This window comes from Brachyhypopomus gauderio, unplaced genomic scaffold, assembly GCF_052324685.1.
Source record: "Brachyhypopomus gauderio isolate BG-103 unplaced genomic scaffold, BGAUD_0.2 sc167, whole genome shotgun sequence".
NCBI classification, from domain to species: domain Eukaryota; kingdom Metazoa; phylum Chordata; class Actinopteri; order Gymnotiformes; family Hypopomidae; genus Brachyhypopomus; species Brachyhypopomus gauderio.
The window spans coordinates 237,774-257,467 of NW_027506988.1; the positions used below are offsets into that span (position 1 = coordinate 237,774).

The 19,694-nt window shown below is 43.8% G+C and overlaps 2 protein-coding genes across 2 annotated transcripts; both read left to right on the forward strand.

The window, feature by feature from the left end:
• The first annotated feature begins 97 nt into the window (after window positions 1–97).
• Window positions 98–7,766, forward strand: ubap1 (ubiquitin associated protein 1). Its single transcript, XM_076994893.1, has 7 exons — window positions 98–281; window positions 1,038–1,086; window positions 1,178–1,302; window positions 1,486–2,289; window positions 2,393–2,563; window positions 2,727–2,828; window positions 6,578–7,766. The coding sequence occupies exons 2-7, from the start codon at window positions 1,047–1,049 to the stop codon at window positions 6,716–6,718; spliced, it is 1,383 nt and encodes a 460-aa protein (XP_076851008.1). The 5' UTR covers window positions 98–281; window positions 1,038–1,046; the 3' UTR covers window positions 6,719–7,766.
• A 1,833-nt stretch (window positions 7,767–9,599) lies between these two features.
• Window positions 9,600–19,327, forward strand: dcaf12 (DDB1 and CUL4 associated factor 12). The gene is made up of 9 exons (XM_076994881.1): window positions 9,600–9,989; window positions 14,812–15,102; window positions 15,302–15,577; window positions 15,717–15,777; window positions 16,383–16,576; window positions 16,686–16,751; window positions 16,881–17,043; window positions 17,136–17,314; window positions 17,569–19,327. The coding sequence occupies exons 1-9, from the start codon at window positions 9,933–9,935 to the stop codon at window positions 17,725–17,727; spliced, it is 1,446 nt and encodes a 481-aa protein (XP_076850996.1). The 5' UTR covers window positions 9,600–9,932; the 3' UTR covers window positions 17,728–19,327.
• Window positions 19,328–19,694: the final 367 nt, after the last annotated feature.

The following is a 19,694-nucleotide window of genomic DNA, read 5'->3' on the forward strand; positions in this document are numbered from 1 at the left end:
CATGTGCTGGGGCCGACCCCCTTGACCCACGTGCCGCAAGATTTACAACCCTGATTGGTCGAGACGCTTGTCACTCAGCGCCAGGGCAGCAACGTCACCAACCAGGAACCAAAGCAAAAGAGGCGAACGAACCAAGATGGCGCCCCGCGATGAACCAGGGAGCCTGTTTCGTTTTCAATAATATCCGTGACTCGACCGTCCCGACCGCGAGGTTTATGCTGGAAGAAGGGTGACAAGACGTTGGACAATACACCGGCGACTCAAGGCGGAGCAAGATACTGGTAAAATTACTAATAATTCACTGATGTTTTGAATTAGGGGCGGTGGCGAAGGAAGTGAGGCGGCCCGGGGCTCCAGTTAGCTCGTTGGCTAACCCGCTCGGTTCTGTTTGGACTTCCACTCCGCCTCAAAGTGCTTTAACCCGCCCGCTTACCTGCGTCTAAAAGTGGGTAACAGTCTTTAAAGTGCTTTTACAAGTGAGTCAAATGTCTCTTGTATGACGGACAGCTATCAAAATGATGTTTTAGTAGGTTAGCTTAGCTTAGCGAAGCACACACAGGTCGACCCAGCTTGGCCGGTTCTGGCTGAGACGGGAGGCCGAACTGAGGTGCTGTGGCCCGTGTGTTTCCCCTCACACGGGCCGGAGGCGACGTTAGGGACCCGGGTGAGGCAGGTGAGCTCTGGCTGTCGTGTCCTTTAATGGCCAAGACCTCCATTAACATGATCACGGGCCTGTTGGTGTGTGTGATCCAGACCACAGAGACTCTGGTGTAGGTCTGTGTTGAGAGGTCTGTGTGTTCGTGGGCTTGTAAATGTGCTTAACGCCTTCATTTACTGCTTAATATCTTCTTGAGAGGTATTTCCATCAACGCGTTTAACTTCTGCTTAATCACTGAAATAAACCCAAGAGTTTGCCTGTGTCTAGAACTACTTGAGTAGTAGGTCTGGGGAGGAAAAAAAACCCCATCACGTATTATTTTTGTAGGTGACTTTTAGAATAAGGTTAACGAGATGCCGTTTCATTACTTTTTTTTAAGATACTCTAAATGGATGCGAGAAAGTCTGGATCAGATATCCACAACAATGGTGAGTGACGTAGTTATCACTCGTTTTATCTAGCTTCCTTGTTCTGAGATTGTTAATTTATGTGTGTTTTTGGCTTTATTCTTGTATCTAGGACCCATCAGCTACCTTGATGATGTTCCTTTCAAACTTAATGAGAAGTTCCGCTGCCCAGCAAAAGTTGGTCTACCCATCGGCTTCTGTATGCCTGACCGTAGTTCTTTGCTTTCAGAGATGCAGGTTAGTCTGCTTAATTGCTCTTTACTTATACTGCATGTTGTTGTTGTTTCTACATTAAGTGATTTTTGAAAATCAGTGGACAATGTAGTCGGGTGAATTTCTTGGTTACAGACATCTAATTTCTAAACTTGTTTGCAAACATTTCTCTCGCAAGGCATTAATGTCACATTGTCCTGCCTGCAGTATGACTTCTGTCTGGAGAAGCTGACTGTGCGCTGGGGAGAGGACCTTGCCAAGGTGAGAGCTTCTGAGACTCGGGCAGCCGAGGCACAACCAGTGGAATCGGAGATAGACGGGCAGAACAGCTCACAGGACAGTGATGTGGGACTGGCCGGTGTAAAGAAAGCCCGCTCAGCTGAGGAACAGGACCTCCTCCCTCCCGCACTGAACCCTGTTCTGGCAGGCCTTCGGCATAACGCCATCCTGACCCCGCTCCCTGCCCCGAGCTTTGGACCAGCACAACCCGTGTCCAACAACCCGGCCCAAAACTTGAACCTGGCTGACTTTGAGCGAGAGGAGGACCCCTTCGACAAGCTGGAGCTTAAAACGCTGGACGACAAAGAGGAGTTACGCAGCATCCTCCAGAGCCAACCGCAGTCTTCTCTCTCGCCCCCGGAGCCTCCCCCCCCAGAACCCCTCCCTCCCTCACAGAGCAGCACACCACCTCTGCAGGCTAAAGCACCCGTCTTCCATAAACCCAATGGGCTGGTCGGACTGCTGGACTTGGAGCGGCCAGTGGCCGGGGTTGTGGGGAGCCCCAGGGGGCAGATTGATGCCGAACGCCCCTGCAACATTCGCTCGCTGACTTTCCCCAAGCTGTCGGACCCGGGGGACTCTCCGACAGATCCTCCCTTAGGTGTGTACCCAGCTGCGGTGCGTGGCCTACCCAACGGAACCCCACCTTCGCTGCTAAGATCGACACCACACACCGGTTCTACTCCACCTGTAGAGCTGCCTGGCCACGCCCCAAATGGAACGACAAAACAGGTACATACCCTCCCAATAAGCATTCTACACAGTATCTATCCCTCCGTTGAGCGTCGGGCTAACTCTTGTGATTTGAACTGAGATTTGCCTTTATGTCCTGCAGACACACCCTGCCCCTGCAGCAGGGCCCTTCCCGTACCCAGCGCCCTCTAGTGGAGTGTTGCATAACCTCTCCCCCAGTGAGCGTCAGTGTGTGGAGACCATAGTGGGCATGGGCTACTCCTACGAAGGTGTTCTAAGAGCCATGCAGAGGCAGGGGCAGAACGTCGAACAGGTTCGTTGCGAGTCGTTACATTTTTGAAAGCTACAGCAAAGGCAGCGACTTTGTGCAAAAACAGTACGAGTCACAGCAGCCAGAGAGTGGCACAGAGCCCATTTATTCCGCTGTTATTCCACTGTTGTATTCTCTAAAGTTTCTGTCCTCTGTGCGTCTGCAGGTACTAGAGTACCTTTTTGTCCACAGCCGACTGTGCGAGAGAGGTTTTGATGCCAGCGCTGTGGAGGAGTGTCTGGAGATGTACCAGTGTTCGGAGGAAAAGGTTTGTCTGCTGTAACACTCTGCTAGCACAAGGAACCTCTCAGGAACCCCCCCCACCCCCAGAAAGTTCAACAATGATTCTTCATAAATATGGATTTTTTTTTTGGTTTATTGTAGAAGTTGTTGTCCAGCAAGTCAGAAAAAGAAATCAGGCAGGAGCAAATTTTGATTGGATGAAACTGAGGTACGCCCAGAATCCAGCAAATCCAAGCCAAGGCCTGTAAGACCCAAACCTCAGTCTGTTATATATGCTTTTGAGGTTGGAGACAAAGTGTCCTACGGTGTATGTCCCCATAGCAGAGAGACAGGGTCTGGTCTAGGAGCACAGGCAGCAAGAGTTTAAAAACAGTGATGAGCACATAAGGAGTCTATACATGACCCTTTGATTTTATATACGGCCCTTTTTATTCATGTATATTTTTTATAACAGTAACAATAATAGTTTACTTTTATTTAGTATACTTTTATTTGTTGTTTAATTTGATTGCAACTTTATTCATTTGTAATAGCTGTACATGCTCAAACTGAAGGGAAATTAGGAGAACTTTTAATTCCTTATCAGTGATTAACATTTAAGGCATATTCTGCCACCAGTATGTCCATGACCTTTTGGTTTTGACCAACTTATTTTACAGCAACCGTTTCTATGTTTATGGCTTGGAAAGTAGAGTTAGTCGCTTTAGCCGAACGTCTGATATAGTGGTGCAACCTTCTTCTGTAGATCAAAGATGTCTACAGGAGGGAGGAGAAAAATATCTACGCCATTGTTTAGTTTTAGAGAAGAGAGTGGAATCTTGGAGAGAAATCATTCCTGATGAAGCACATGTGCTGTGTGGTGTGAGACTGTAGTGTTAGCAAACGTAAGCTAATGTGAAACCATCAGAATATGTGTCTTTTACACTAACACTTTAGTTAGAGGGACCGGAACATGGGAGCAAAGTGCTATGAAAAGCACCTCACCACATAATTGTGATTATCTGATGGTTCCATATAGTGACATGTCTGCTGCTGGGAGTTGGTATTAGAGATGTTGTATCTAGGTAGGGAAGAAAAGCAGACCTAGTGGATAAAAAAATATATGTACGCCAAGATTTGAACTGAAAATGATTTACTCTCTGGTGCATAAGACACTAATCTATAACGGTTATAGAGTTTGGAGGAGGGACGACGCAGGTTAGGGTTTTAGACGTGTTGGACTTGGTGTTTCCAAATATGGAGACCGGTGGAAGAAGGTGCATTATGAAGGTCTGCATGTGGGTTGTATTGGAGTAACTAGGAGATGTAATGTCAATGTAGTGAAGCCTGGTGCGTTCTTCACAGAAGTAGTGACCCGCAGAACAATGAAAGGACAATCCTGCTTAACTGCATATTCTACTGGACACCTCAGATAGTGCTTAACACACCGGCACATCTACTTCCTGTCTAACTGGAAAATCAGAATCTTATACGCTTTCAATTTATGACTATCAGATTTACCTACACATTATAGTTTTAAATTACTAAGTACTAGTCCTTCACATACTAAGCATGTAATTCTAGCACTAGTATTCCAGTCCTAAATTAAAATGTTTTTTTGTCTGTTATCCATCCATTTGCTAGTCCCGTCCCTTTTTGGCTGAATAATCCACTGCATGTAACATTTCTCATGGGTCTCCTACCACTTCTCGAAGGAATATGCCATTGCTGACCATAAATAAGTGCATAACTATTTGGAAATTTAATTTTATTTAAAGAGGTTTCATGTTCAGCACATTGTCCTTTCTTCATACTTACTGTGGTTTTGCAACAATACCTATGTATGCAAATTTTTGATGAGCAAAACATTTTTTTAAATTAAAAAGCATTCTTTTGCAAAGAAGAACAAATACAGAATTTGCAACCCCTACAAAAATCTTACCACTCCAAGTTTGAAATCTAATCGTGTTGAGTAACACTGTTTAGAACTCTGCCCTTAGCTTTACTGAACACTTCTGGGATTAATTGGAATGTCAATTACATGCCAGGCCTTCTTGTCTAACACAAGTGATTGACCTCACAAATGCCTTTTAACTGAAGGAGCACAAATCACCAGACACATTTCAAAATCTGTTGGATAGCTTTGCCAGAAAAGTGCAGTTGATTTCAGTTGTAAAGGGGCTTGAGGTTTGGCATGGAAGCATCCAATCATGAAACCATAACCATAGGGGTTAACCGTGTTGGTTATATTGGTTAACCGTGTTGGTTATATTGGTTAACCGTGTTAGTTATATTGGTTAACCGTGTTGGATATATTGGTTAACCGTGTTGGTTATATTGGTTAACCGTGTTGGTTATATTGGTTAACCGTGTTGGTTATATTGGTTAATCGGGTTTGTTATATTGATTAATCGGGTTGTACAGTAAAATCATATGTCTGATTGTCTGATTGCCAAATATTTTTGACTATATATTGTATCTCAGAGAAACGCCAGATTAAAATCTTGCATTTATCCAAGTAGTTCACAAATCTACCTAGTAGACAAAGTTATCGTACCTTTAAAAACGAAAGCAGTAACATTTCTAGTTAAAGATATCATGTGTAGGCCTGTTTTTTACCTAGGCTGTGATCAAGGACAGTTATTTTTGGCCAGAAATAATTTTGCGGAAACATGATGCATTTAATCAGGCCCAACATGTCACAGCTAGTTGGAGGCAAAGTATCTTATTAGGGTATTTTCTTCTAATGGTGTGTGTGCACGTCACCATAACTCAGGGAGGTAGGGTGTCTGCTTTTAGATCCTGGACAGGTTTATTCTATAACCATAAATTATATGATTCTAATTACTAGACAAGGAGAGGTCAGCATTATGACTTTATCTAATAGCCATACATATTCAAACTGAAGGGACATTGTTTTAATTACTCACCAGTGTTGAACAGTTACGGTGTACTACTCATTTAAAGTGTTGACTGTGTAACCTGCCATACTATAATGAAGCTGAAGTGAGTAACATAATTCTTCATTACTAATTAGTGGTGAACGTTTAAAATGTGCTCTGTGGATGTGTTCAGATGTCATGGATGAATCTGGCTTCGGCAGATTCCAGGACGGTATTGCCTAGCAGTGTGTAGTTTCAACAGTAAACGTTATGGGGGGAGTGGTGGTGATCGGGGGATAAGGCTCTCGGTTGTAGTGAAGGGTAATGTCCACCGTACAGCATACAAAGATGATTTTGAACGCTATCTGGGGCAGTTTCTTGTCCCAGCGTGACCGTTGCACTGTGCACAGAGTACTCTGTAAAAGTCATGGTTTGATGACTATGGTGTGGAGGAACTTTACTGACGTGCAAAGCCATCAAAGCTTCCGCTCCGCTGAACACCTTCAGGATGACTGTGGTTTTAATTTTTACGGTGAAAATTAAAAGTGCACCAAGGTTGTGAGAAGTCACTTTCAAATACTCCCCATTAATTTGATTAGCTCTCTCTCTCTCGCTCTCTCTCTCTCTCTCTCTCTCTCATACACACATGAATGGAAATATGAATCTGTTTGCTTGCACAGTGGAAGTTGGACGTGTCTAAAACATCCTGTTTCTCTGGAAACCTTGTGTACTTCACTATAATTTTGAACATGTATGTGTGTATATTTTACTGCATGAAGTATTAAACGAATCCCGATGACCAAGGGATCAGTAATCACTAGACGTATTTAACTGACTGGTAAACGTCGGTCATGCCCGTCATTGTGTAGTAGTGTAGCGTCGAGTCAGTTTCTCTCTCTCTCTCCTTTTTCAGGCTCTACAGTTCCTTCAGCTGATGTCTCAGTTTGGGGAGATGGGCTTCGAGAGAGACGCCATTAAAGAGGTTCTGTTGGTGCACAATAACGACCAGGACAAAGCCCTGGAGGACCTGATGGCTCGAGCGGCAGCTAGCTGAAGAAGAGCTGCGTCTGGCCCTGGAGCTCCCTCGCCCCTTAACACTGTGGTCACAGAGAGAGAGTGTGTGTGTGTGTGTGTGTGTGTGTGTGTGTGTGTGTGTGTGTGTGTGTGTGTGTGTGTGTGTGTGTGTGTGTGTGTGTGAGAGTGTGTGTGTGCATCAGTGCATGTGAAGGAAATACAGGTAGGGTGTAGGCTGAGGGTTCCATGACCCAGAACAAATAAATGTCCCCCTTAAAGATGTATGTACCCGTGGAGGAAGGGAGCGACTGGACTCTCATCCCGCCTCAGTTCTGGTCCTGATGAGAGGTCTTTGATTGGTTGTGGGTGGGAGGAGACTGAGACCTCCTCTGTCCCAGCATCCTTGGCTTGTTTCTCCGTTGCCATAGGTACAAGCGTAACTGGAGGACATTGGGTGGCGTCGAAGAGATGGAATTAAGATCCCAAGAGGGAGCACGGCTCCACAGGAAATGGACTTGTTCTACAGGAAATGGACTCGCTCGTAGCTACAGCGCTGCCGTCTCTTGCTGTTGGGTGCAGGCTTTCAAACCCGATGGGAACTTAATGAATACACACACACACTTGTACACATTCACGCACCGCGTCTGAACAGAGAACTCAGAAAAGTGCCCTCTCTGTTCCTGCTACTGACTGGCTTTCATTTCTCTCTGTCTCTGCTGTTTATTTCTTTGATCACATGTTCATTTGTTAAGCTGTTTAACAGGCAAATATGGTTTATTTTGTCCTTATAGAGATTCTGTTTCTTTGCCTTTGGCTATAGGAATTTCATTAACGAAACTAATTACCACCGTGTGTGTTGTGGGGGGAGAGTGAACAATTAAGTGAAAGGTTCAGCTGTCACCTGGTTGACAGCACGTTCAATGAAAAGAGAAACTGAAGTGTTCCTGGAAATGCAATATTTAAACATGTCTAAGCATTCTCATACAAATGACTTGCGAGAGGATCACAGATATTAATATAAATGTATTTAAATTTGTTGAATATATACTGACACTTTCAATCTGTAATAAAGACTTAGAAAATCTTTACCATTAACCTGTGGATGTGAGACGTGCACTGAAACACTCATCGAGGTGGATCATTGAAAAAGAAAATGGTAGAATTGGAACCAGCTTGAGCAGAACTTGCCTAGTGGTTTGGCAACAGACAGATGAATGGGGATCTCCCTCCACAGACCTAAACACCATGATCACCACAGATAACATGTTTCTTTGCTCTTATTCCTTGTTAAGCCCCAGCTGGTCAACTTTAGTCAGAAATGCCCCCCCCCCCCCCCCCATTATGTTTTAGAATATTGGTGAGTGCAAAATGCAAAAATACCAACTCACCAATTATCCTTCCAGTAGCAGATTCACATGTGGTTTGTACTATTGTGGAACATATCAGTGACATTTCGTACAGGCTGTAATTTGACCAGTTCACCTCTGGGCAACAAAAACTGCCAGTGTGCCCTGCATTTATGGTGCCTCTGCCAATATTTATGCTTTTTTTTTTGGCCTTTTTGTTTTGCTCATTTTTAATAATGGCTTAAACACAGGACACTTGGCTGAAGAGACGGAAGAGAAAGTGTCTCCCGGGCACACACCCACCCAGGGTCACTTCTGCTCTTTACTTACCTGTGTCTCATTGCTCCAGTTCCAGATATGCAGCTCATGACTTATCACAGAGAGCTATGCTTTACAGAGCATTTCCAGGTGTCCAGATCAGTTTCTCTTAACAGTTCTCCTGTAGGTACGCAAGCATCCTCCCTGGTACAGGGCTTAAGTGTAAGATACTCTCATCATGTTTTTGCTCTTTTAGTTACTGAAGGCTGGTACTTGATCCTTTTAACAAATTACTTTTAGCTAGTTATAAGGTATAGTGGGTGCTTCCTGATTTCCTTTGGTAATACATTATCCTCATGTCAAGTCATTGAGGATAATTGATTTTTCTAAAGAGATGTACTAATAGGCATCATACACAGAAGCAAAGTTTTGCCAAAACAAAGAAGTTGATTAGTGTTTGGACATGTCCAAAGAAGATTGATAGTGAAAACATGTGAAGTTGGTACAGAATCTAGATTTTGTTTCTTAATGTTGATTTTTTTTCAGGTACACACGAAAAGTAAAGCCTTGGATTAATTATTTTATGTTTTTCATGTTTCACATGGAAGACCTTGGAGGCGAGGCTTAAACTTGAGTTGTGTCCAGGATATCAGCTCATATGGTCAATGATATTCAAATGTGATTTAAAATGTTCATTCTAAATCATTTGGCAGTTCAATTTGATTAAACTTGCTCTTTTCAAAAGATGTGGCTGTTGCAGTCTTAAGTCAGTTACGTGGAGGTGTTGACAGTTGTCTGAAATATCTGTTAAAAAAAACAAAAAAACAATCAAATTGTGCCAATAATGGTTGCCTATATTGTCCTTTGTCATGAAACGGTTTGTACTGAAAGCAATAAAGACATTTTTTACTGCTTTTCTTGCTGACCACCGTAGTGATAAGAGACCTGACATCACTGCTGAATATTCATCTACTGGCTTGAGCCAAGCTAGGGTGAGGGAAAAATGGCTGACCTTATCATGAGTAATTTTTTGTGGTCATTTATATTTATGGTCCTACTAATGAGATCATACAAATTACAGTCAAATTATTCTAAACGTAGGGGGAGAACACTGGCTTTGATCTTTTATCAATAATAGCAATGGGTCGTCCGTAGCTGGAGTGTTTATACATAAACGTTGTTTTTGTTTACGTTTAAGTCCAACGCGCATGCGCGCGTCCCCGACGTCGTCGTTGTTGTTGTTTTTGTTTACGTTCGAGTCCAACGCGCCTGCGCGCGCGTCGAACGCCGCTGCCGTTGATGACGTGTTTGCGAAGAAGAAGTGGTGGGGGGGAGAAAGAGAGAAATAGAGGAAGGTGAGAGTGTCCGAAGGAGGAGGAGGAGGAAGTTTTTTGTTGCGCTAGCACCCTCTACATAAAGAATTTTATTTTATTTTATTTTTTGGCTAACCGCTAAAGCAACCAGTCGACGAAGGTTTAGCCGTTTGCGACCGTCCACACCAAAAAAAAAAAAAAAAAAAACAACCGCCCTTGGAGAGGCGCCGCTCGAGCCCTTCAGCTGGCTAATCCGCACCTCGCCGTTATATGATCCCCCCCCCAGCGGCACTGGCGTCGCCCTCCATGTGGGTGAGGGACCTGTGCGTGTCCGACTATGGCGAGAAAAACAGTTAGCAGGAAGAGGAAGGCGGCCGAGCCCAAGGAACAACAGGTAGGCGGCTTCGAACGCGCTCGCGCTCGCTCGCCTGCTCGCGAGCCCCGCCGCTTGCTCGCGAGCCCCCGCCGCTAGCCCTTAGCATCGCCTAGCAACAGGCTAGCCAGGGTTAGCCTGGCGGCTAGCGCGCGGCTAGGCGGCCCGCTGAGGTAAAAATAAAGACGTGACGGCGGCGGCTGGCTAACTTGGCGTAACGAACTCCCTTCTGGTCGTCCTTTTCTATCGTGTCATTTCAGACAGCCATTTTAAAAGGCGGTTATTTAGCGACGGGCTGAGTGTTTAGTGCGGGAACACGAGCCGTGTTTGTGCGGTGACAGAGCCCCGTCAGGGTGAACGTGGAGTCAGGCTCGGCGTACAGGCCTCAGACGCTGGGAACCGAGTTGAAAACGGACACAGAAAACTATATTTACAAACGTATTAAATGACACGCTGCATTTAGAGTCCACATATCCACATAGCGGCGCAGTATTATTTCAAAATATATATTTTATGAATAATAATTTTAAATCTGTGATCCTGTTTTCAAGTGTGTGATCAATGACTTCTCCAACATCTTTGTTAATGTTCAATCAACCCATAGTCCAGGTTTGGTTGAAAGAAGGTTACAATATCTGTCAAACCTGTATTTGTTACAGTCTGGTCTTCAAAATGAACCACAACTTTGTCAGATGATGATTTCATGGTACTGTATTAAATAAGTAGCATTAGCAGGACGTATGTGTGCCTGTTATTTATACGCACAGTTGAACCTGCACAGATTCTCAGACATCAAAATGTTCTGCACTGCACATTAATGTTAAATATAGTATGGAAGAAGAGTTGTGCACTCTCTTTATTTGAATGAAAATGTATGTTGTGTATATAAAAGGTGCCAGTGTTCACGTGATGATGGATATTAAGCCATTTGAGTTTCTGTGTTCTGGATATGCCCTTAAGAAGTGCACTATTGACATCAAGTGATTTCATAAAATTGATGGACAGGCTGTTGGTCTGTAGCTTACTCGTAATTGAGCTGCAGTGTTTTTAATAGTGTCTGCTAAAGGTTTTTTGTTCTTGCAGAATGTAGATCTCTGCGCACATGTTTGAGGTTGAGTTCTCAGACTGAAGGTTTTTGTGTAGTCCAACATTCACCCTGACGAAGCTGACAGCTATTATTTAGGTCACTAATTTAATACATTTTGTAATATTAGGCTACATAATTCAAGCAATATGCCATAATTAGTTTTTAAATATGAATTACACATAGTAGGTACTATGGATGTTAATGGATGCAAGTGATTTTGAAGCCTCATCGCTTGGTATTAATTGCCTGTTCTAATCGGATGTTTATTCCTACACGGCGTACTGCTGTATTGTGCTGGTCAGTGATTGTTCTATCAGGATGTTTAATTGGTATTGAATACTGGCGATTGTCAATTGTTTCTGTAAATCCTATTAGAATTAACAACTAACATCATTTTGGAATCCAGTGTTTGTATATTCATATAGTGAAGCATGGCCATATCTATAATGGGTTGCATAACACGCATGCTATATCTGGGTGTACATTTTGAGAATTTACATTTTGCACCTACAGAGCTACAAATGAGTTTAAAGAGAGTTTTAGACATTACTTGATTGAATAAACATTATTCACATAAAATGCAGATGTAAATGCACCCAGTACACAGTTAAAAACTGAAATCGAATCATTTGGGTTACTTCAGGTCCCGACAGCTGAAGCCCCTCCCAGCAGGACTACACCATGTGTACTATTTAACAGGCAGGCAAATTTTCTATTTTGGAAGTAGCTGTCAGCATTTACACACAGTGTAACAGGAAAAGGGGGGAATCAGAGCGCTCTGCTTGAGAGGCCGTATGTGTCAGTTTACAGTTTATACACATAACAATTAGATTTCAATATGCCTGGCTAGAGATGCATTTGATTACAAAGAATAAATGCATCTGTTTAAGATTGAATAAGATTAGAGTCCAATTACAAGCCGAGTAAAGTGGCGTAAATGGTGTAAATGGCGTAAATGGTGTAAACGGGTGCTAGTAATCCAGCCTCGTCGTCCTACGGGGAGTTGGTCTGTTGTCATGGTGCTGCTTCTGTGTTAGGCACGCATTCTCACTTTGTGTTTCTGTGGTTTATACGTATGTTTGCGGCATTTGGCACGCACTGTTTTCGAAAGCAGCATATTTGTGTGTGTGTGTGTGTGTGTGTGTGTGTGTGTGTGTGTGTGTGTGTGTGTGTGTGTGTGTGTGTGTGTGTGTGTGTGTGTGTGTGTGTGTGTGTGTGTGTGTGTGTGAGAGCGAGCGTGAGTGTGTGTGAGTGTGTGTGTGTGTGCTCGCTCCCTGGGTATTGGATCAGTGACTCTGGTGGTGTGCGTGAGTGTGTGTGTGTGTGTGTGTGCTCACTCCCTGGGTATTGGATCAGTGACTCTGGTGGTGTGTGTGCGTGTGTGTGTGTGTGCTCGCTCCCTGGGGATTGGATCAGTGACTCTGGTGGTGTCAGCCCTTGACCTACCTGCTCTTCCATGTGAGCTACAGTGCAGAACAAGAAATACTGTCTGCTTTTGTCCTGCTCTTTGTATTCAAGTTGTTAACGTCCTGAAACCAAGCAGGACTGCATTCCTTTAGTCCTCATTTTGAGTGCAGCCTCATTTGTGACCAAAAGGTCATTAAAACAATGGAGTGTTATCAGTGAAATATCTCCGTCGCCCTTTTCGTGTTAGTTTGTCCCTGGTACGGTGGAAATTAAGATTTGTGTAATGATACTGCTGTCAACAAATATCATGAAGTTCAATTATATTATATCCAGACATTCCATTGATGAAGTAGCAAACGGCAGTGTCGTGTCTGCCTACTGAGGACCTCGTGGGCGTGGGGCAGTGCACTGTTCACACTGCCTGACCGACAGGACTCGCCACTAGGGCTGTCGCGGTGAAAGAATTTCCCCTGCGGTTATTTATGGTGGCTCAACACCGCGATATGCGGTATGACGCGATATGCGTCATTTGTCGTCTAAAATCTTAATTTTAGAGCTATATAATTGTTTTATTGTTTTTATTGTAAAGGGGTTCTTATTGTTTTTAAATTGCAAAGAAGACACAGTTTTAAGAGCAGTTAAATATGTGTTTATTGTCAAATAGAGAACACAGAAGTCAAATGAGATGCAGTAAGAACCCATGCTCTTTCGCTTTCTTAAAAGTGTAGGGTAAATATTTTAAACGAGATTTTAAACACAAAAAGATAATTTAATAAATAAATCAATAAAACGAAATCTTTCCTTAACCAGAAGAATAACGTCTCAGCTTAAACCGGAGTTGTCACGTCCCTGTTGCGCGCTAAGAAAACCAACATATTCACCTTATGTGGTTTCAGTGAGGAGCGGAAAGGGCTAACAATATTCCCGGCAGTACTAAAAACTCGCTCTGATGGTGTGCTTGTTGCACAAATGCACATGTACTTGCGGGCGAGTTTGGAGAGCAGAGGAAATCTAGCCTCATTGACGCGCCACCAGGCGAGTGGATCTGCGTGGATTTGACTTGAACCCGAAATGCTCCCAAACCGGCGAAGTCGCGTTTTGTTTTTTGACCAGAGCATCTGCCGTAGTTTCCATCTTTGAAAAAAGGAGACGGATTGTTGATCAGCCGCACCGGATGATAACAGGGGGTTGATGGGAAAATTACTTTAACTCTTGCACAGGCACTTTCCCCTCGCATGGGAAAAAACACAAATATTGCGGTTGTTGCGGTTAATTCCCGTACGTTGCGATTTTCTCGTCCATAGCGCGGTATTGCTATACTGCGGTTATCGCGACAGCCCTACTCACCACGTCACTTTAACTGGTTGGAAATGAAATGTAGGTCATGCTGAAGTGAGCAAATAATTCCACAAGCGTATGGTAGCGATGGCAACGGGTTCACAGCTCGGCTGCAGTGAGGGAGATTTGCACTCTGTACAGTTTTGATCAGTAGATGGTCGGTAGACCAAGTCTATGCAAGTTTTTAAGCTTACATAAGTAAAAAAAAAAAGAGGATAGACTAGGCCTACTGATCTGACTAAATAGATAATGGAGGTCAGAGAAAAATGACTTCATCTTCTGCAAGTCCCCAATATTTCAATATCATGTAAATGAAGAGGTAGGCTAATGCATGTATACGTTTAAATAAAGATACGCTCTACAGGTTCGTAGTTATGTCTCTTGTATTGGTTTGTGCTTTTATGAAAGTAATGCTCAAAAATAATATTTGAATGATCATTTCTTATAGGATTTTTGGCCAATTTTGATGTTGGTCATTTAACACTGGTTTTATTGTAATGTTAGAGTGAATTTTGTGCATTATTTTATCTTTAGCCTACTGTTATAATGCACTGTTTACTCAAGATGTAGGTTATGGAATGCAAGTGGTAAAAAAAATTAGCAGTAAAGCACATTTGAGTTTTATTCATTCTAGTTGTACAGTACACTGAAATTACAGCCTTAAAGTTTTAAAATCATGTCATCTAGCACCAAGATTATGAACACTTCGTTTCTTTGTGTGGAGATTTCCCTCCTGATTTAGAATCATTCTTTTATCATAGTATTTGCATTAAGCCGCTGTGCAGCATATTGATTTCCATTCTGCATATTTTAAGAGATTGGAAAAGTCTGAAAGTCTTGGTCCTTATTCACATTGTTAAGATGGATCCTGTTTAAAGGATGGACAAACCTTTTAAGAGCAATTGGATCTATTTGTTTCAGTCACAGGAATGTCCGATAGGTTAAGGCTGTGCGTGGTGCTCAAACAGGAAAGCGGTGTTCATCTTTGCTTGTATCTTCCTTCTCTGCCAGCTTGATTGGTGCCAGTCTGTGTACAAGCGTGCCCGCGTGTCGTCCCTGTCGCGGCATGCCCAGCGTTGGTGGCAGAGCCGGCAGTCGGTGGTGTGCGCCATCCGGGGCCGGGAGTTCCGCCCGCAGCAGCAGCACGAGTGGCGGTTCCAGCGCAGCCTGCGAGGCTTCGCGGCGGGACGCGTCCCCGGGATCCTGCGGGAGCGAGAGTTCTCCCTGGGCTGCCTCAACAAAGTCTTCGCCTCCCAGTGGCTCAACCACTGTCAGGTGGTGTGTGGGACCAAGTGCAATACGGTGAGATTTGAGCCTTTCTCACCATTTGTTTTGTACCGTTTTCATGATTTGCGGCAACAAAACTAATAAGGAAATATCTTTGAATAATATTTCCAAAGTCTAAGGATTATGTTTGGATTTGAAATGCATCACTGAACACGTTTGCTCTGTGTGGCCTCCGCTGTGCTGATTATCCCTGTCTCGTTTTTGGCTTGCACAGCTGTTTGTGGCGGACGTCCTCACGGGACAGATCACCCGCATCCCCATGCTGAAGGACAGGGAGGGGAGGGGAGGGGCTCCCCCGGGCGTGGGTGTGGTCAGTGGCCCGCTCTTCCACGGCCCAGGCTCAGCCACTGGACTGGATGGCCAACAGGGCTGTGGCATCCATGCCATCGAGCTCAACCCGTCTCACACCTTGCTGGCCACTGGAGGAGATAACCCCAACAGCCTGGCCGTCTACCGACTGCCCACTCTAGATCCTGTCTGCGTGGGGGATGTGAGTGTATCCCCGCTGTGGGCTGCCATTTTCTTTTAGGGCTCTTCAAAGAAGTAATTTCAAAGAATAAAATACAGAATAGAATACAGTAAGATGCCAGTAGATACAGATGAAACTTCTGTGTTCTTCATTTTGCTAGGATGGACACAATGACTGGATCTTCTCCATTGCATGGATCAGTGACACGATGGCTGTGTCAGGTACAAGTGCACTGAATGTATAGGCATGTTTAAAGTTGTATAATTAAATTATATATTTCATTATAACCTCCAAATTGATATGAATAGTGTGTGGAGATTCTAGTATAAAGAATTCCTGTGAATAATTGAGGGTGTGTCAAGTGGGATTTTGAAGTTCATGTATTGATTCTCATTTTTATCATACCATCTGTTTGCTAATTTTAGTAATTCAGAATCATTTGGCTGTCAGATCTCATAAGTAAATGAATAAGCTTTTATCATGACAGCCAGCCTCTGCACATTGTATTTGGGATCACAATTACATTTAGCAGAGACTTTTAACGCTATATTCCTACTGCCGTGAGGACTCTTGTTTTGGCTCCTGTCCACACTGAGGTGTTATTTAGCCACTCTCATGCCAGATTTGCCAGATTAACGCCATGCTATAATACTTTTTAGCACTGTTTTCAGGTATTTCCCTGAACAATCATATCTATCAAATGTATTAATCTCGCACCCTTTATAATAACACATAGATATGTGTAATAACACGTACTGTGGTGTGGACCATATCATTCAGATTTCTGGATAAATACTGGATACTTTAACTTACTTTCCTGTGATAGGTTCCCGGGACGGCTCTATGGGTCTGTGGGAGGTGTCTGAGGAGGTGCTGGACCAGGCAGCGAAGCAGCAAGCCGAAGAGGGCGTGCCCTGCTACGCCCACATCTCCCACCGTGCCCTTAAAGACATTCCTAAGGAGTACACCCACCCCTACAACTGCAAAGTGCGGGCGTTAGCCTTCAATAACAGTCGAAAGGTCTGCCTCTCATCTCCTTATTGGCACACTGTGTCCCAGCATGTATTTCAAATGATATTTACCGACGTCCATGGCATTTCTTTCATGTAAATCCCATGTGTTTCATTAGGAACTGGGTGCTGTGTCCCTGGATGGGTATTTTCATTTATGGAAGGCAGAGGACAACCTATGTAAGGTAGAGCAACAACTCTGTAAACTTTCCTGTGTCTTACGGATCGCTTCATTTGTCCCAATAGAAAATTAACACACTATATATATATATATATATATATTTGAACAGTAAATGTATTCTTCTGACTTTCAGGAGCTGTCGACCAAGCTCCCTTACTGCAAGGAGAACGTGTGTCTGGCGTATGGACTGGACTGGTCTGTGTATGCCGTCGGCTCTCAGGCTCACGTGTCCTTCCTCGACCCTCGGCAGTCTAACCAGAACATCAAGTCTGTGAGCTCCAGGGAGCGTGGCAGTGGTACAGAAACCATACGTACTATAACGTTCCCTTCTCCTGTTCCTCAAACCCAAGCTTCTGCGTAACGTCGCGTGTGTGTAATGTCTGGACAGGTATCCGTTCCGTCAGCTTCTACGAGCACATCGTGACGGTGGGCACAGGACAAGGTTCCCTGCTCTTCTACGACATCAGAGCTCAGCGGTTCCTGGACGGCCCATCCAACACACCCGGCGGGTACCGGAATCGCACCGCAGAAGGCATCCTTAAACTCACCACGGGGAGAGGCTGGCTGGTACGCCTGCTGTCTGTACTCTAGTGTTTGAACCTGAACACCTTTACGTTTCTTGCGAATTTCCAGAAAATTTCAGGGCTACGTAATGAAGTATTAAACAAACACCACCTGTACATGCAATACCAAAGAAGTCGCAGCTCATATGGGCTTCGTATGTCCCCCTTTGCTTTGGGATAGAATTTCTGAAGCTTGATGGACAGTTATGGTCTGTTAACTGTGAAACTGATACTTTTGCCATCTCTTTTGGCTCTTAGAACCATGATGAGACGTGGAGAAGCTACTTCTCGGATATCAGCTCCTTCCCCAATGCTGTCTACACACATTGCTATGATGACTCGGGCACCAAGCTGTTTGTGGCTGGAGGACCTCTGTGCTCTGGCCTGCATGGAAATTACGCTGGTCTCTGGAGCTAGCCTCCATGTCACCCGCTGACACCCCTCCCGCTTTCTCTGTCAAAGACATTTCTGTATACATACCAGTCATCATTGTGCCACCTGAAGCTGTCAGTCTCTCATTCACGTTCGTCTTTCTTCTCCACTTATAAAGGACTCAGGAGCATCAGCGCAATTGTTTTCCGTTGTTTTCAACGTTTTTGTGTTCCGTCGTGTCCTAGTACGATCTCCCCGCTTCTGTTTTCTCTCACTCGTTTGGTGTGGATCTGAACTCCTCAGCCACGTGTGTCTGTGAGAACGCAAAGCTTCGGCTGGCAGTGAAGCCTGGTCTCTGGGGAGCTATTCTGGAGGGTGGAGCCTTCACCTCCTGCTTCACCTGCTGCTTCACCTCCTGCTTCATCTGCTGCCACTCGCCCCGAGAACTCTGACAAAGTGTAAAGATATATTAAAATATTTAAGAGCTTCTCTAGGAAATTGTTTTTTTTTTGTTTTTGTTTTTTTTTTTGGTTACACCCCCCCTCCCCAGTGGTGTCTTGAGGATTTGAGGATGGGGAAAGTTTATTTTGGTGTGGACTATTTGATGACTCTGTGATTTGCCACTCATTTGCTTACTATGGACTGAAGTACAATGAAGATGAACAATAGAAAGACTGAATGGAAAAATGTATAGAAAAGCACAGAGAACCCTACTGTGCTAGACTAGACCATGATGGTCACAGAGGGATCAAGGTCCACGAGGCTGACAACAGACCAGTTCAGGGATAACTTCTGAAAGAAATGTGTACATCTGGCTCACACCAGCCAATGAAGACTTCTCTCTTTCCCCCTTTTCCATTTCTGTTGATGATGGGAAGGAATGATAACCATTTCAGATAGCTGGCACCAACCATAAGAACAAATTCAGACTCTGTGCTTGATTCTGAGTTGTGAAGAAAGTTTTAATTTTCATTGCGTCCAGCTTTGTGAGTAAGACTAATATCCACAAACTGTTTGGTAAAGTTATAACTTTTTTCAATAATGCCTATAATTTATTTTCTCCATCCTTATGTCACTCGTGCTTATGGTCTTCAGGTACAGTTATTTTTGTTAGAAGTGTTGCTTCTGAACATCACTGAGAAGAAGGTTCTTCATCTACTCTCTTTGTGAACGGAGGCAGGGCAGTAGTGAATGACACTGTTGCCTTTCCCCGAGTCTTTCTGTGAAAGACTGGTGAAGATTTGTTTTACATTTCCCCCCTTTTTTCCTTTTTTTTTACTTTACATGATACCTTTTATGGAGTCATTGGGGAAAAAAAAAGAACGGAGTGCAAATGTGACCATATATAAAACAAATAACCATCACTTTTAAAATGTATTTTATATATAAATGTGTATGTATACATATTTGGAATCTTACAGAGGGAGAATACGTTTTATGTGTGCGTGCGTGCGTGCGTGTGTGCGTGCGTGCGTGTGTATGGACTAACCGTCATTATTTCGGTGGTGCCCTTTTTTATACACACTACATGAATGTTTTTACAAAATACTGAGTGTGAAAGCATACAATATAAAAAAATGAAACAGCAAACAATTGTTTAAAGATAAAATAATGAATAAAAGTCTATTGATGTATTTTTCTTCCATTTCTGACCTTGCGTTGTGGCTTTATTTATATTTATTTTATTATTTTGTGCGTGTTTCTTTGTTTAACATCCAACAGGGGCACGGTACAAAGGTGATGTCTTTACCATTCCGTTAGGGGGCTCCCATCTAGTGTATTTAGAGAGTGAGCTCAGTGCACTTGGGGAATGCGCGTTCACGCGCTACTTGTACGTGAACTAGCAGCGCTCGTCTGCAGTGCGTTTGTAACATTGGGCCTGTATGGAAATGCCAAGAGGTGATAAAACTACTGAACACCTTATTGGTTTTAAGGTAGAGAATCTACCGTCTGGCCTTTTGAGAACGGTTTATCTCACAGAAAGACTTATGTGCACCAAGCCCCAGTTTAAA

Coding starts and splice junctions, on each gene's coding strand:
- dcaf12 (XM_076994881.1), top strand. CDS start 9,933: ATGGCGAGAAAAACAGTTAGCAGGAAGAGGAAGGCGGCCGAGCCCAAG. Junction 15,103..15,301: donor GTGGGACCAAGTGCAATACG/GTGAGATTTGAG, acceptor TGGCTTGCACAG/CTGTTTGTGGCGGACGTCCT. Junction 16,577..16,685: donor CCTTCAATAACAGTCGAAAG/GTCTGCCTCTCA, acceptor GTGTTTCATTAG/GAACTGGGTGCTGTGTCCCT.
- ubap1 (XM_076994893.1), top strand. CDS start 1,047: ATGGATGCGAGAAAGTCTGGATCAGATATCCACAACAATG. Junction 2,290..2,392: donor CAAATGGAACGACAAAACAG/GTACATACCCTC, acceptor TATGTCCTGCAG/ACACACCCTGCCCCTGCAGC. Junction 2,829..6,577: donor ACCAGTGTTCGGAGGAAAAG/GTTTGTCTGCTG, acceptor CTCCTTTTTCAG/GCTCTACAGTTCCTTCAGCT.